The sequence below is a fragment of the Rhipicephalus microplus genome, chromosome 2, assembly GCF_043290135.1.
Source record: "Rhipicephalus microplus isolate Deutch F79 chromosome 2, USDA_Rmic, whole genome shotgun sequence".
NCBI classification, from domain to species: Eukaryota; Metazoa; Arthropoda; class Arachnida; order Ixodida; family Ixodidae; genus Rhipicephalus; species Rhipicephalus microplus.
Genome location: NC_134701.1, coordinates 294,799,348 through 294,817,177, shown reverse-complemented (window position 1 = coordinate 294,817,177; position 17,830 = coordinate 294,799,348). Strand labels below are relative to the sequence as shown.

The 17,830-nt window shown below is 43.0% G+C and overlaps 1 protein-coding gene across 7 annotated transcripts in view; it reads left to right on the top strand.

Annotated features, from left to right (window-relative positions):
- LOC119178350 (sorting nexin-25) overlaps positions 1-17,830 on the top strand; it is a 141,337-nt gene that overhangs the window by 91,474 nt on the left and 32,033 nt on the right. For all 7 annotated transcript variants that reach the window (XR_012888420.1, XR_012888422.1, XM_075882289.1 and 4 more), the window contains one exon: positions 2,679-2,819. Coding sequence is in view for 5 of the 7 variants with exons in the window: in XM_075882289.1 (XP_075738404.1) it covers positions 2,679-2,819 (141 nt within the window). In the remaining 2 variants the exon portion in view is untranslated. The remainder of the gene's footprint in view (positions 1-2,678; positions 2,820-17,830) is intronic.

Here is a 17,830-nt window from a genome sequence, read left to right as displayed (position 1 = left end):
CGCTGCGTAGGCTGTTTTTTGCGATAGTGCGGTGGTATATATGTATGCTGACTGAAGAAATAAACATATTTGGTTGCTAGTCAGCGCCCTGTCCTGTTGTCCTTTCTTGTCCCGTCTTTTTAGCGCTGTTTTTTTAACTTCTGTGTAGATTGTTTGCTCTCTCAAATGCCAATCTGCGACGTGCCTGTGCCACCCTTCTCCATTTTTCGTCTCTGGACGTAGAGACCCTTCGCCTTTCAAGGCCGCTAGCGGAGAGAGAGGGAAGAAAAAGAAAAGAAGAAAGCTGTCGCGGAGAGTCCTACTTTCTCGGTGCAGAGGGTAGCAGAGGACGATAGTTGGAGCGCGAGAACAAAACGACGACACAGAGACAAGAAGGACACGAAAGACGCGAGCGCTAACTTCCAACTGAGTTTATTGCGCAGAGCACGAAAATATATAGAAGAGACAGTAACCATGTGATAAAAACCATATGGCAGAAAAAGTAAGTAACATGAGTAAGAGAAAAACAAAGAAAAAAAAAACACAGAAAAACGAGGCGCACGGTTTCGGTGCGCGCAAGTACTTATATTATCTTTACTTTTCTGTTTCGCTTTTTTAGATTTTTTTGCCGTTTTCTGTGATTTTGTTTTTTTTGTTTTTTGTCTTTGTTTTTCTCTTACTCATGTTCTGCTCTTTCTGCCATATGGTTTTTATCACATGGTTACTGTCTCCTCTATATATTTTCGTGCTCTGCGCAATAAACTCAGTTGGAAGTTAGATCTCGTCTCTTTCGTGTCCTTCTTGTCTCTGTGTCGTCGTTTTGTGTTCGCGCTATAACTATCGTCATGCCATACCAACTAGCCCAAGCTGCCACACTTCTAAGTAGCAGAGGAGACGCAGTTGTCGCCGTCTTGAGAAGGAAATAGCTTTGCACCGTGGCGCCGCTTCTCGGTCATGTGACCTGCTGAGGGCTTCTTCAATTCTCTCCGCTGGCTGTGTGAGGAAAATGGCTCGCTCGGCCGCGCAGGGTGTGGCTGTAAGATCGGCACGGGAGTTTTGAAAGAGCTGCACCGAATGAGCGTCAAACTCCGCAAAAAAAAAAAACGATATACTTAACAGTTGGTTTTTTATGATAGACTATTTGATAGACTAATTTAGTTTGTTATATTCATTTATCGGTCAATTTTACTTCGTTACAATGAGGTTTAAAATGCATGGTTCTCAATGGAGTTCTCAAGGAAAACTTTATTTACTTTGTTACATCCATTATTTCATTATATCCCGTTACGTTATAACGAGGTTTGAGTGTATTTCTGGCCCATGCTGTTAGCTAATGTCAGAGCGATTGTGTTGCCTCATCAATGGAGGTGGTTCCTGCATTATATGATGCTACCCGCATATAGATGATGTTTCCTTCCTGTATAGTTGCGTTTGCGAGTCATCATTGTTATGCTCCATGCTCTAAACGAGTTCCGGAAAATGTTCTGTGGAAGCCCATTTTCACTTAGTGCTTAGTTGTTGTTTTTTGTGACTGAAAAACATTCTTGCTGCCATGTTGAATTCGGGCGCAGTTTTAGAAAAGCACTTTCCAGATATACGCTGACACGTTTTCAGCTAAGAGAAATTTTTTCAGTTGAGAGTCAGTGCTCGTGTCGACTGTTTCTTTGCCTGTCGTCTGTGCTGCGCTGCACGTTTAACCAGAAATGTGATTTGGCCTGCTTACTGTGCTATACAAACATTTCCACTGGCTCAGGGTAGGGAAAAACTTGCTCAGGATTTGTTAGTCATCATTGAAGGTCATCACCATGGAGTTGATGAAGAGGTCGTCAAAGTAACTTTGCTATATCTTTTACCTTGTTTATGCCATACTTAAGGGGAACGGTGAAACAGTCTCATCTGTCAGTAGTTTAGGAAGCACAGAACATAATATGATGAATCCATGAGTTGAGAAAAGAGTTGGGGAAAGTGAAGTATCGAGAACCACAATTAGGCCTTTGCCTTCATGAAACAAAGACCACAGTTGTGCAAGCCAACCAGGGGGCATTTTTGTGCAGCAGGCCAGCAGACCATATTGCACACCTTGCTGATGAGCGGTATCGTAATGTTTGCCACGGCTAAAACACCCCTGACCCAGTGCCTCTTGCACTCGAGTAGCCATGCTGTGGGTGGCAGTCTCTACTCATAAGGAGAAGGTGATGGCACAAGAGCAAAAAAAAAAATGCAATTTTTATTTGTGTATGTACTGCTTTCAACAGTAATGCCATTCAGCACATTTTCGATCCACCAACGTTTATGCAGAAAGCCAAGTGATCTCAAGCTGTTCCACGACATTTTAAAGTTCAGACGTATTTCACATGTGAGATGAACGGAGTGATGATTCGATGAAGTGAATGGCAAAATGTTACCGTAATGGAGTGTAACAAATTTAAGTGAACGAATAAAAATGTTGTAACAATGCCTGCAAATTCACAAGAACAGTATTCACTATTTGAGTAAATTCTGGGAATTGAAGCAGTGAATATTATTTTGCAGATGTCCTGTGCAGTTTCCTAGCACTTCATTCTTTAGTGATCCAGTCAAAGCTCAGCTGCCAGGGCTGAAAAGGCAGGCCTTGCTTCAACCTCTTTATTTGTGTGTTTTGGAAGGGAGGGGATTTGGCATGTTCAGTTTTAATAGCGTGCATTGTTTTGTTTTTCCAGGCGAGAGGATAAAAAAGACGACATAGCTGTGCCACTGTATGCACTTGCTGATGAACTATTCGAGCTTCAAGGCGTTTTCAACCTGCTTCGCCGGGCTCTGATCTCATTTGTGCAGACCTATTATGGAAAACCAATTAACAGGCAAGGCCAATGGAAACACTTGGATATACACTCAAACTTAATTACAACAGTTGCATCTTGCTTTGCCGCGGTGGTTTATCGGCTAAGGTACTCAGCTGTTGACCCGCAGGTCGCGGGATCGAATTCCGGCTGCTGCGGCTGCATTTTCGATGGAGGCGGAAATGCTGTAGGCCCGTGTGCTCAGATTCGGGTGCATGTTAAAGAACCCCAGGGGATCGAAATTTCCGAAGCCCGCAATTTCGGCATCTCTAATAATCATATGGTGGTTCTGGAACATTAAACCTCCCATATCAATTGATCAATCAATTGCATCTTGCAAGAAAATAAGCTTGTTTTATTCAAAAATTTGTTATAAAAGTTATTGCTAGACTATTTTTTACTTTATTTGTTATAATCTATATTTTGTTATATCTGTGTTCATTATATTGAGGTTTGAGTACGTCAATTAGCATGCAGATGTTTTTTTTTTTTTTCGAAATTCTGGCTAGAATGCTAAACTATTATCAGTGTATACAGACCAGTAATGGTTGAGAAGGCAGCGCATTGCTCTCTCATTTGAGCTCAAGGCTAATAAGAAAAGTTATGCTTATTGCAGGATCCAAATAACTTGTTCAACTCATCAAAGAACAAAAGAACAAATTCTCTGCAAAAGCAACTCGAAACATTCGATTACACTTATCTCAGCAAGAATAACTGCTAGAGGTGACCAGAAGCGTAGCTAAACATTTTTCTTTTGGCAGGGGTTCAGTCATACTTTATGTGTGTTTGTACGCAAGTTCGTATGTGTGCAAGCAAAATTGAAAGATATTCAGGGGGAGTGTCTTCTTTCATGCTGTATTGCCTACATGCCTAAGCTTTGACATTGAGATAATAGCGCTCTAGGAGTAGTTGAGTGAACTTTTGTGGAGCCTGTTTTTTATGAAAGCATGTTGCATACTCATGATAAGACAGTGAAACTTTTTATAGCAAAGTATATCTGACAGCTTTGCTATATTTGATAATGCTTTCTATATGCATGTCTATAACACTGTTTCAATGGCAATGCTATTCCTCATTATTTTTGTCATTTCAGATAATTCATTATATTTATGCTCATTATTGTTGCTTGACAGGCATGTTGGTAGAATATTAGAAGTATCATTTATTATTTTCTATCAAGTGTTGCTCAATTTTCTAGACATCATGCGCTATCCACAACTTTCAGCTATGGTAGCGCCACACGACAACTTGTGAAAGCCGTGATGCGGTGATATAACGAAAACTTGCCTGGCGACTATGTGCCAGCCATGCTTGGCCGTCGTTGTGTGCCACAACTTCTGGCACGTGCTGGAATTGGCGTACCATAGATTATGTTGGGGCAAGGATGTCGAACCTTTCAGCTTTGATGATGGGCAAATACTATAAGAATGAGCGCACGTGCTGCGGGCTGCCATGCTCCAACCCCACTGTCAAAGGTGCTATGGAAGTGTGCTTGGTTTTCTTTTCAGCTGATGACGGAAAAAGCAATGGGATATCAATTTGCACATTGTGAAATTTGTCACAATAACAATGGGGTTATTATTGTGCACTGGAAGTCGGCTGACTTCTGGAACGCAATAAAATCATTGCTTGGATTTTATTTACAACAACCGTGATATGATGATACGCCGTAGTGAAGACCTCGGGATTAATTTCGACCAATTGGTGTTCTTTAAAGTGCTCTTAAATTTTAGCTCATGGTTGTTTTTTTTGCATTTAGCCCTGTTGGAATTACACCGCCGAGGCCGGCAATCGAGCCCATGCCACCGAATTCAGCAGTACAGCACCTAGTGTGCAGTGTTAGCGTCTAGCATGGTGGGTAATCTTGAGACACAACAGGCGAGTAGTTTTTTTTTCTTTTTTTTTTGGGGGGGGGTTGCGTGGGGGTTACAGAAACACGCTAAATACAACCATGCTTTTGTGAATGGAAAACACTTGACGACACAGCACAGTTCCTTGAAATCCTTGAAAACCCTAGAATTTAAAGATTACGTTTTCAAGGCCTTCGAAAGTCCTGGAATTTATTTCCGTCCTTGAAAATACTAGAATTTCAAGATTCATGTCGACATCGCGACCTCAATAGCGTGGTAGATCGGCGTCGGAATGACGAGCTCCCCATTCCAGACAAAGCTATTCGGCGTGATCACTCTTGGTACCGATGGTCCCGATTCCCAGAACTGCACGGGAAGAAATATTTACTGCATCAAACAGTGAGCGAATGAAGCGAGAGACTCTTTCAGACTTTTGGTGCTGGCTTCTTGCCAGTTTTCACACTGCCTTCCTTGCTCTTTCTTTCTTCTCATTCATGTTTTCACCTCTCGCTATCTGTCTGTCTTGCTCAAGTGCACAAGCAGCGAAGCTAATGTAGGGCATAGTGGAGCACCTCTACCACTCATGGTTAGCGCCTTTATCAAAGTCGCCTGCCGTGAAATGCACGTTGTTGGTGCTCTGCCGTCACAGCTAAACAAAAAATAAAATTAAAAAACGCTGACTTTTACTGCCAGACAGAAAAAATACTACGGTATTTTTAAGACACCATTCAATGCTTAATGATTGGCTTCCAGGGTATATATTTATTTTTTTTCGCACAAGCATTAGCAACTCATAGATAGCTGGTTCTCATTTAGCTGTTAGTAACGTTGACAAAATGTCACTTTGCATTCTGTTGTGGCTACACTGCTGTATTAATGCAAGGCTGTATTAATGCATGACTTTTTTTGTTTGGTGTCTGGCCTTACACCATGATTGCGGCGCACGTGCATTGTGTTGTGGATCGTGACGGGTGCCTGTGTTCAACGGGTTTCTTAAGGTGAACTTCCATCTTTCCACGTCAGCGGAATCTATTCAAGAACACTGGCATAATGCTGGGGAAATGTAAATTTCAAGCTGGGTGGCTTAGCCATGACAGCTACAACAAGTGGATTGCGCCGTGCACAATCGATCCTCACCATCGCGACAATGGACGAGTCGGCACTCAAGAGCCACGTGCGAGCACAGTGTCGCAATGAAGGCAGCAGCAGGAAGCACAGTTCTCAACTATCTTGTCCCAATGATGTAACAATAATGCACCCATCCGCGCGGTTTCCTTTCAGGCGATGGATTTGGACGGCGCGTGTAAGTCCTATGACATGGTCACAGATGCTGAAACCTTGTGGACTCGCGACTATTCATACAGGTCTTTGGCACAAGCTGTAGATCTCTTAAGGCGCATGTTCCCTGACAGTCAGCTCACAAAGGCTTTTTCCTGCGGAGAGAATAAATGCTCCTACATCGCGGGCCAGGGGCTTAGACCTTTTTTCAATCAGCCGTGCAGGGCAAGGTTGGAAACTCAGACTGCTTCGTCATGCTTTTTGATGAATCTGCTAACGAGTTTCTTCAGCAGAAACAAATAGACGTATATGTGAGGTGCTGGAATTCTTCACATAGCGTCGCAACAAGATATCTCCCATCAGCCTTCATGGGACATGCGACAGCCGATGATATTCAGGAAAAGTTGTGAAGTGCCCTTGAACCTTTGCCATTTGGAAAGGTAATTCAAATTTCCATAGACGGATCTAACGTTAACTTAAAGTCATTTAGGTACCTACAAGCAGACTTGCATGAGGACTACCAAGTGCAGTGTGTTGATATTGGCACATGAGGCCTGCACGCAGTCCACAATGCCTATAGGGCGGGTATTGTGGCTAGTACATGAGGACTTGATGTCCTACTGTTAAGTCTGAGAACGCTCTTTGACCCAGCACGAAGAGAAGATTTTACAGCCACAACTGGGCAGAGCACATTTCCGCTGAAGTTTGTAGCACGTCAGTGGGTGTAAAATGTCAAATTGATAGAAAGGGCTCTGCTCCTCAGGAGTGACATAAGATGATACATGGAAGCTACAAAAAAATTACCCTACTGAGTTGCGCATCTTTTGAGAATTTGTGTCAATTTTTTCATGACCCTCTTGTCCTAGCAAAGCCAAGCATTGCCTTAATTATTGCCATGGCCATCAGATCCTTCTTGGTTGAATACCAAGTAGACAAGCCTATAGTTTTCTTTTTAGCAAGGGACCTAGAGACTGTTGTAAGAAAGCTGCTCATGAAGTTTATAAAATACTCAATTCTGTCAGAAGCAGAGATCAGTGGCCTTCTGAGGCTTGATATTGTAGACGTGAGGAAGTACTGGAAAAAGTGAAACATAGGCTACACATGTGAGCAGAGACTGCAGAGCAAGTGCAAAAGATGTTCAAAATGGAATGCAACAAGTTTTTGATAGAAGAGCCCTTTAAAGTCAATACTAGTTAGAGGCCTGTCATTCCTATGTGCAGCAAGCCAGATGAATGTCTCTCAGGCCCAAGAAAAATGCTTAATGCTCTCGCCGGAGCTCTAATATTTGACAAAAAACAACGAAACTGTGTGTTACCTGAATATACGGAGTTGTTGCTGCAGAAACAAAAAAATCTCTTCCGAAAAGGTTTGAATTGGCTGGATCAGTTCTATTAGTTTGTTGGCCCAAAATTGCTCATATGGTGAGCTTTGAAGTGTTGTCAAATCACTACTAATTCTCAGCCACGGACAAGCAACAGGCAAGCGTGGGTTTAGTGTAAACCATCAGGTTGCGGGTATAAATTGGCAGCAGCAAGCACAGGACCCAGTTGACTGGCGGAACATGGGAGAGGCCTTTGTCCTGCAGTGGACGTAGTCAGGCTGCTGCTGCTGCTGCTGCTGCTGATGATGATGATGATGATGATGATGATCAGGTTGCACTAGAGAACCTCGCAGACTTGTCCTATGTGTCACAACGCATCATATGTGACGTTGTAGAGAAAGCTGGCGGTACCCTGAATGTTCCCATTCAGAAGAAACTATGGATATCAGTGTCAGCAGCAAGGAATCACTGCAATACGCGCATCGAGGCTCATAAGCAGGAGAAACTTCGTGACACTATGCTGTCAGAAATGCTACTGATCAATTATGAGACTGAAAACATGAAGAAAAAAAAAACTGGAAGCTGTTATTGCTGATTTGACTGTTGCAGCTGATCACTATTCATAAAAAGCGGAAAAATCAAATGACATCACGTGTTTAGCCAAGTCCAACAGCTTGTGGACTGCAAAAACTAAAGCGGTAGAGCTGGTAAACATCACACAGTACAAGAGAAGTCCCAGCAGCTGTTGTGAACTTGCTATTGCTTGTTGTGAACAATTGTATTTTGTTAGGACTATGAAAGTGTTAAGTGCTAAAGATTTGTAATGTGTTTGGGACTGCAGTACTGAGCTAAGTCCTAGCAACAGTTGTGACCACTTGTTGGGAACTGTTTTTCCCTCATTATTAATGACTTGAGGGGTGCAATCAAACTATGCAGGGTATTTAAGAAATGCTTAAGGAATATCACCAAGGTAATACGGTAACTGTCACCAGTTCTTCTTGGGTGTTGTGAACTTTTCAGTGTTCAGAAGGGATGAAGACTGGACATTTAAAAAAAATATAATTGTGAGTGGAATAGCACTACGCTGCTCCACTCACACCCTCCGCAAATACCAGCTGCTTGGACATCTTGAGATGTCCGAGCAGCTGGTATTTGTGGTCATTGTGTGATATTTTAATATATCGTGCTTGAGAAGCGATAAAGATTAAATATGTTTTACATAATTGCAACATACAATCATTTAATGGCAGTGTAGCAAGAGTGTGCTGAATGTTTTGGAGACGTTTGATGAACGTGCTTAGATTATACGGTGTGAGTCAGAGCAGCCAATAGGAGTGTTCATTGTGTGTTAACGTTTCTGTGTACTCTTGTGGACTTGCGAGGTGATCAAAGCTATTGTTTATTATTATAATTGTGATACAGGCAGTGTGCACTCTGCTTTAATCTGCAAGGTGGCAATACCATTACTGCACCATTTTGTAGGCCCATTTGCGCGTGCCGTCCTTGCACCGGCATGCAGGAGGTGTTTTTTAGGTCACAGCGCATGCAGCAAGTTCTATGCGAGTGCGCGGGCCTGCAAGACGGTGACCTCGCTGCTAGTGCTCCTCACGAATGATCTCAAGTGCATACCTCCTGTACACTTAGTTATCTTTATAAATAAAGTGAAATAACATGATACTGAATGTTTAGAACACCCTTGGTGAACTTGCCCCGCCGCGGTGGTCTAGTGGCTAAGGTACTCGGCTGCTGACCCGCAGGACGCGGGTTCGAATCCCGGCTGCGGCGGCTGCATTTCCGATGGAGGCGGAAATGTTGTAGGCCCGTGTGCTCAGATTTGGGTGCACGTTAAAGAACCCCAGGTGGTCTAAATTTCCGGAGCCCTCCACTACGGCGTCTCTCATAATCATATAGTGGTTTTGGGACGTTAAACCCCACATATCAATCAATCAATCAAACCCTTGGTGAACTTCACCAAGCTTATGCTGGAGAAATCTCAGCCGTTTTTGTGATTGTTTGTTGTGCTTTATGTTCTTAAGAAGTTGTGAAGACATTTTTGTTGTAATTGTGGTATTTATTTCTTTAAGTGCAATAAAACTAGTCGTATTTGGAAATTTTAGAGTAAAATAATGCCAACTTTACATGCTGTTTCGTCCTTGAAAAACCTGTGGCAGGTCCTGGAAAGTCCTTAAATATTCTTGAATTATCGCTTTGGATAGCTGTACGAACCCTGCAAACAGCTTGCCGCAACTGACACGTGCGAGCAGAAGCTGGGAAGACGCAGTCGCCGCCCGCGATCCAGCGTAAGCTTGTTTAGGGTGCTCAAGTTTTAGCTATATGATTGATACTTCTAATCTTATGCCTGCGTCGAGATACGCGAGCAGTTTTCTCTTTAACATCGATATGGAGATTGAAGCAATGTAAGGCAATTGAGCGAGATGGCCAACAGTGTCACATGTTTTACCTGCAAAATGCCCAAGCATTATGGTTGCCGATCTCGCTCGTAACCCGTAAGTCGGTGCTGTTATGAATAAGTTCCACACTGGAGCACCGGTTTATTTGATTAGAAATTAGTTGCGAAACCCATCTTTTTCATGTCAGTGATCGCACTGGCATGAAACTGGAATCAAAGTGGCATTCTCGGTCAAAATGAATGTAGTAATGAAGAAACGACTGGTATCTCAAGCGGCTCTATGTCACCTGTCTCCTGTGCTCTTTACTGTTGTTAATATACGGCCGCACGATCACTGGACGGAGCGAACGACAAATATATGTTGAGTTTGACGCACGCTGGATGGCAGATGTGGCAATGCAGTGCGACGGATTCTCACCAAACCAGCTGCTGCCCAAGCATATCGGGCGTTGAATCCGTTGAATGATCGCACCGTGTGTTCCACACTATATTCAATTAAGCATGAGCTGCTTCCTTCATAGGAATTTCAATGCCATCAAAAATTATTCTAGCCTCAAGCGGCGACAATCATGCAGTGACAACACCTGCGAAAAAGGCTCCATGCATGCGGAAGATCAGTGCAATGAGAGTCATTTTGGTTTTTTTGTGGTGCCCCTATAGTCATTGAAAGTCGTGGATGGCATAAAACAAATGTCCGTGATCGAACTTGCTCAAATTGAGAGTGTTGCCTCATGCACATGAATTTAAAGTGAAACTGCACTTCTTTATTTATTTGGCAGGTGTTTTGATTTTGTATTAGTGATATTGTGGTTCTGCTTTGCTGGTATGGGCAATACCTGGGGCAATGTAGACCAGTTGTGGTGACTGAGTGGAAGGGAAATCAACACTGCACATTAAACCTGTATTTTATGCTGTGCCTTAAGTGGAAATGCTGTGGAAAGGATTATTTAAATCCTAGATCTGCTTGTCAGCTTTAAAATTCAACTTGATTGCTTTTCTTGGAGTGCCCCCTATACAGACATTTCTTTTACAGTCCCTTCTGTGAAAAAATTAACTCCTATGACTGTATTTTGAATAAAATGTTGAGTGTTAATCAGAAAAACTTCTGCATAATGCAGGGTGTCAGCCACTTAGTTGAACGTATCGTGGGGCCCCGTCGCGGTGGTCTAGTGGCTAAGGTACTCAGCTGCTGACCTGCAGGTCTGGAGATCGTATTCCGACTGCAGCGACTGCATTTTCGATGGAGGCGAAAAGGCTGTAGGCTTGTGTGCTGAAATTTGGGTGCACGTTAAAGAACCCCAGCTGGTCGAAATTTCCAGGGCCCTCCACTACGGCGCCTCTCATAATCATATGTTGGTTTTGAAACAATAAACCCCACATATCAATCAGTCAATCAATCAATCGAACTTGTCATGGGGGATCAGCACAAGAGACAAGAACTGAAAAAGGCGTGTGGTTATGTATGTGCTTTTTTTTTCCTTGTCTATCGTCATGATCTTTTACAATGTATAAAGTACATAAGGTGCTGATTTTGCTGACTTTGTCTTACAAATTTAGGTTTACTTAATTTCACTTGTATGACTTAACCAGCCAGAAGAAAGCGATCAGTCAAGATACTCCTGTTTTAAATCATTGGGTTGTGCAAATCGGACACTAGTGGAAGTGAGTTGGAGCAGTTATGAGTGAGTTGTGTTCAGCCTTCATCAGAAAACGTCTTAGTATTGGAAAGTGGCTGTCACTGCATTGCACATTATAAGAAATTTCAAAGGGAGTGTTTGAATTGTCTAAGCAGCTGCCAAACATGTTATTTTCGGCACAACTCCTGAGAAGGGCAGAGAAAAAAAAAGTTAGAGGAGCAGTCTGTTTGCAAGCCTCTTTGAATTTCACGCTGCCGTGCATGATCACTATCAAGCCTGGAAATGCATGCCTTCCTAGTCAGTTCAAAAGTTAATTAGAGCGCGAAAACTAGACACAATCACTCAATCAAACACACAATCAAGCGCTGTGTGTTTGATGCGTGGGTGTGTGCGTGTGTGAGTGATTGTGTCTAGTTTTCGCGCTCTAATTAACTTTTGAAATGATCTACCAACTAGCCCAACAACAAGTTCTCTTCCTAGTCAGAATTGCATGTGGTCAGCACTGATGGAAGTTCCATGTGGCATGGTGGCCAGTGCTGTACATTATGTTGCAAAACTAAAAACAAAGCACGCCTGCTACCTTGTACAGCTTTTCAGGCCGTGTGATGATTGCAAGGTGCTATTTGATGAAAGCAGTGTGTAGTCAGTCAATTCAACATTCAAGCAAAAAAAAAAAAAGCCTTTTTGGATGTCACTTGGTTCATATCATTGAACAGGTAGTACAAGCCTAGCACTTCCAGTGCGAGGTTTGTTAGAAAAGTATCCAACGTTATTCTTTTTGCAAGCACCTGATGGATTTGTGAAACAAGCGCACTTGCATCAACCAACCTTGAACCTTCGTGCACATGTTGAATTTTTTCCCGCCTGACAATAGCGTCAGTCGCTGGGACTTGGGGTTTGAGTGAGGTAGTGTGCAGTGCTCTCGGCGGTTTCGAATTGCAAGAAAAATTGTGGAGCGACTGGAGCAGCGCTACTGCATCAAATTTTGCGAGAAAACAGGCGGCAAACAATTTGGAACATCAAAACAGCTTTCGGTGACGACGCTATGAGCCGCACACTGATTAAGGAGTGGTACAACCGGTTCAAAGACAGCCGCACATCGGTAGAGGGCGAGCCATGCTCCAGTTGGCCATTAACATGCCGAAATGACAAGTCATTGCCGAAGTGAACGCTGTGGGGATGCGGGACCGTTGTGTGACTATTTGGGAAATGGCGAAAGAGGTGGGCATCAGCACTTTCTCTGCACATTTGATTATGAACGAAGATTTCGCCATGAAGGCAAAGTTTGTTCCAACACGGCTCACTGTGGAGCAAAAGCAACTTCGTGTCGAAGTCTCACGGGACATGGTGGATTTCACTAGCAGTGAGCCTAACTTCATGAGCACCATTATCACTGGTGACAAGTCTTGGGCGTACGGGTGCGACACAGAAACCAAATCCCAGTCGTCACAGTGGAACCATTCCACGTCATCAAGACCACGCCAAGTGCGCAGCAACGTCAAAGTGATGCTGAGTGCTTTCTTTGACTCTCACTGTGTGGTAGACCACGAGTACGCACCACAGAGTTAAACGATTGCCTTTGAGTACTATACGGAAGTCTTCAGTTGTCTACGTGATGCTGTGTGACGCAAGAGACCTGAGTTGTGGTCAACAGGAAACTGGCGCATTCATCACAATGCTCCTGCACATTCCTGACACTTGGTTCAGACTTTTTTGGCAAAAAGTCAGACTCCTGTAGTTCAACAGGCTCTTTGCTCTCCCAGTGACCCACTCCTGTGCCAACTGCGCCAAAGTGTGCCAAATCAGATTTACTGCGCCATCTTGGTAATATAAACAAAAATTGTACCAAAGTCAGATTTAGCCCCATCTATCACCAGCAATTGTCCCGCCTGCGCATCAAATTATGTTCATCTTGTTCTTGGGGCCATCAAAATCACAATCATATACCTGGAATTATTCCGCTGAAAAAATAGTGGTCGCGCTTGCATCCTAAGTAATCTATGATGTTGTTCGGTGCCGACGCAACTTCTGTTGTACAAACCCGCTTGGCCTAATGGCGAAATGCCCTCACTGCAGGGACTCGAGACGTCTAGTGCAATCGGTGGGTGAAATTGTGGCGGTGATTTGGGGGTAGACATTGTCCCAAGAATGCTGCTGATAGCTGGTTTGAAGTGTAGCGCAGCACGTAATAAAAGCAATTTTTACTAATAACTTCATGCGTGCTGCTAGAATGTCTGTCACGTCTACCTACTTCTTTACATCGCGGTCTAATTTTCCGCGCTTTGCATCTGAAGAAGAACACGTCAACGGTGGGAATGCATGAACACTTTTCTTTTATTATACCAAATTCATGAATCATCATTCGGATGTTCATTTTCGTGATTCCTTCCAGCAGCACATCTGCATTTGTAATCGCTATTGAGGTAAACATGCTGCCGTTTCGAACGCGAGATTGCTAGGGTTTGAATTTAAAATTTTCACTTGCCCTCTTTTTTTAAGTGTAATCTCATTAAGAAAAGCATGTTTCCTGGTTGGAGCAGCTGCAAATCAGCCTTAATTTGTGCAGATTTCAATAAAGAGGCTGTTGCTGGCGGCTTTGGTGTCGAAAGGCCCACTGTGAAGTGGCTACGCCTTGTTACATGTCCGCCTTTCGCTTTGTAGGGTCTGTAGGTCATGGTTAAAAAAAAAATCATAGCATATACACGGAGTGAATGATGATGAGTGGGGCAAAGTGTATGTCCGTCCGTCTGTGCATCCATCGGTCCTTCCGTGTATCTGTTGGTGTGCGTGTCCGTTTGTCCATCCATCGAGTGAACACTCCAAGTACTGTCATCTCACATCTTTTTATCATATATTCATCATATACAATTACCACCATCCAGCATACATTCTAAGGACTAAACGACAACACGGGACATACGACCCATGGCTAAAAAGTTAATTTAACTTTCCTAATTACTGTTCTGAACGGTGTCTTCAACCCTATTAAAATACCTGTTACTGAAAAAGCAACTGTGAGAACAGTGAGAAAATAGTTTTTTTTTCGCTGATAATTAAACAACATTGGACAAGTTTCCTGAAACACCTTGTATATATTGCTCAAAATTACCATTTGCCTGCCCCCCTCCCCATTTAAATCAAGGTGCATGCCCCCCCCCCCCTCAAAAAAAAAAAAAGAATTCTGCCTGCGCCCCTGGTGATAGCAAAGGCTGGTCGAGAATGTCTATATAATTGCTATTGCAATAAAAACAAAATGGCTTTTGCTTTCGAGTCGTCTTAGGCGTATGCATAAGGGACCCTGTCGGGTTTATTTTCTTGATGCACTGATTTCTAGAGGACACTACTGGGGGATTTTGGAGTGTAGACAGAACGCCCTAGCCACATAAAACATTGCTGCAAAAGGAAAACGAAGCTTATAAGTTGTGTAGTTTCAGAATAGAAAGATGAGTACTGGTGAAGGTTGGCTTTATGAGACTGCGAAATGACGTCATGTTACGCCCAGCAGTCTAATCAGTTGTGAAGAACCTTTCTTTATTCTTAGGGTCATCTTAGAGAAATGCAGTTAGGACATGTATGAGTCTAACATTGTACGTCACAGTGTTTGTCTACTATATCTACTAATAACCACGCAGGTGTATCTAGAATTTTATTTCATGAAGTGCAGCTTTATTCAACCAGCATTCTGTTAATTTGCCACGAATATAATCACTGAAAAAGTTTTTTACAGAATACTCGGCATAATGATGGCAATATTTTTTGCATCAACTGAAATAGAGAGTGCTAGCTCCCAAGATCATTGACTCTTCGAAATTTGCAATGAACAGAAATATTTCTATGTTTTCACAAGAGCCCCAGAATAATTATTCATGCCTTGAAAGGAAATGCAACTTGCTTCTCCTCCAGGATTTGAAGTTAGCTGCTCCGAATTGCTTTAAAATGGAAAACTTTGCTGATCCTAAGTGCTCCAAAATGAAAATATTGCTGCTCTAAAAGTTGATCTAGATACCTCGGTAGCATCACTGCTCTCCTGATATGGCCCTTTGCGACTTCTGGCTGTTTCCCAAACTCAAGAAGACATTGAAATGAGAGAGATTTCAGACAAGGGAGGACATTATGGCTGCAACGACAGCTGAGCCATTCCGAAAGAGGCCTTCTCAAAATGCTTCCAACAATGGCAGCACCACTGGTAGAAGCGCGTGGAGACCCAAGGGGACTAGATACAGGGGGACTAGGTTTCCAATGCTCCAGTTACGCCAGTATTTTTTTCTTCCACCTAAGGTAAGATACTTTTCTAGCAGACCTTGTATATGGAGCATATGCAAGATGTTCCAAATGTCATGGGGCACGATATAGAAAAGGAGGAACGTCATTACACGAAGCGCACCTAGTGCATATTGTTCTCATACTATGGTAGCCAGGCCTGCCGCGGGTTGTCTAATGGCTAAGGTACTCTGCTGCTGACCCGCAGGTCGCGGGATCGAATCTCGGCTGCCGCGGCTGCATTTTCAGTGGAGGCGAAAATGTTGTAGGTCCGTGTGCTCAGATTTGGGTGCACGTTAATGAACCCCAGGTGGTCCGAATTTCCGGAGCCTTCCATTACGGCATCTCTCATAATCATATGGTGGTTTTGGGACGTTAAACCTCACATATCAATCATTACTATGGTAGCCACTGCTAATTTTGTGTCAATGAGGTTTAGTTAATTAGTACTGATTATGTTTTTAACTGCAGAAGTGCTCATATAATCATTAAAGTATTGATGAAGCATATGTAGGCACGCTAAAGTAACATGTACTAGGTTCGTGCCCATTTTCCCTGGCTGATAAAGAAAGCTCTTAAAATACGAAAAATAACATGTGACTATGCTCCCACTTGCAAAAGGGGGGAGCAAATAGTAGAACAGATGAGATGTTGGCAAGTTGTTTAATACGATGCACATGTCTAAGAAGATGAAGAAGGAAGAAAACAATACGCTAGCAGGTAGTCTTCTTGACTTGCCACCTCAGTGATCCTGTTTGAGGGTGCTGCTTTCTGATGCACCCTGTTATTGATTGATATGTGGGGTTTAACGTCCCAAAACCACCATATGATTATGAGAGACGCCGTAGTGAAAAGCTCCGTGAATTTGACCACCTTGGGTTCTTTAACGTGCACCCAAACCTGAGCGCACAGGCATACAGCATTTCCACCTCCATCGAAAATGCAGCCACCGCAGCCAGGATTTGCTCCCGAAAACCTGCGGGTCAGCCGCTAGCAGATTACCTTAGCCACTAGACCACCCCGGCGGGGCTTATGCACACTGCAGTCTAGTCATGTGCCATTTTTAAGGTTTTTCGGGCTTTTTTTATTAGCCAAGAATGTGTAGTTAAAACGTTAAAAATAGCACAGTTAGATGTTGTTTGACATACATCTCATTGACATCTTAAATATAGGTGAGGATTTGTCGAGTTGGAGATGCATTTAAGATAAATTAACTAAATCTTATTAAATAAAAGATTAGTAGTTACTACTGCAATATACCAGGAACATGCACTTAGTGTGCTTTGCGTAATGATGTTACTCTTTTTTTTAATCACACAGTGTGGTGCTTGGAACACTTTGTGTATGCATACACAGCACAAGCGCCACCCACGTACACAAACCCAGGCTCTGTTAACGCTGCTACGCTAGTGACAGAAAGGAAAAAAAAACAGCCACATGCATGTGAAAATCGGCCAGCCTTTACACACGCACAGAAACTTCATGTATGCATAAAACATCCCCTTTGCATCGACACAAGACAAGGCCCTTCAGCAGCACCATTGTTCTGATCAGCAGGAGTTACCTGAAAACTTGCCTGCAAATATAACTGCATCAGTGGCACGGTCCGAAAGACAAAAAACTCCCCGAGACCCTCAAACCTTGAGCAGAGCCTAACATCTGTATTAAGAAACAGTTCTTCACTTTAACTTGACTTCTTACCACCTTCAGTGCAGCACAAGTGCATTTTGAACTTGCACTGTCTATAGGTGGTGTCAAGACAGCATAAATGTGTTTCAACCACACTGCTTGAGGCAGTGGCAAGTCAGGTTCAATTCAATAAGCGTTTATAGATATGGAGGTACTACTTGCAGCAAAGCTATAAAACAATAGCAAATGTTTAAAACAACAACAAACAGAGGCAAAAAAAGTGCAACAGGTGAAAAAACAGTGAGCCAGTAGCACACCAGCACACTGTCGACAAAACGCCAGATGTTTGTGTTAGCCCTCTGTACATGTGAACCCATCTTGGATTGCTCAATAGCAAATGACTCTGTGTTGAGCTTACTTTCTAAATAGGAAGCATTTTTTGCCGAACTTCAACGACTTTTACTGCGTTGCCATTGATCTAAGCTACCATTGATCAATGGTAATTTTGAAAAGTCGGGCCTGGTCAAAAAAACTGACGGCAGTCTGTGCAATCGTCACAAACATAGACATTACCATTGATCTAAGCTAAAAAAGCCTCTCTTTCAGCTACAACTACAGTGAGCAGCAAAAGGATGCATGAAAAAAAT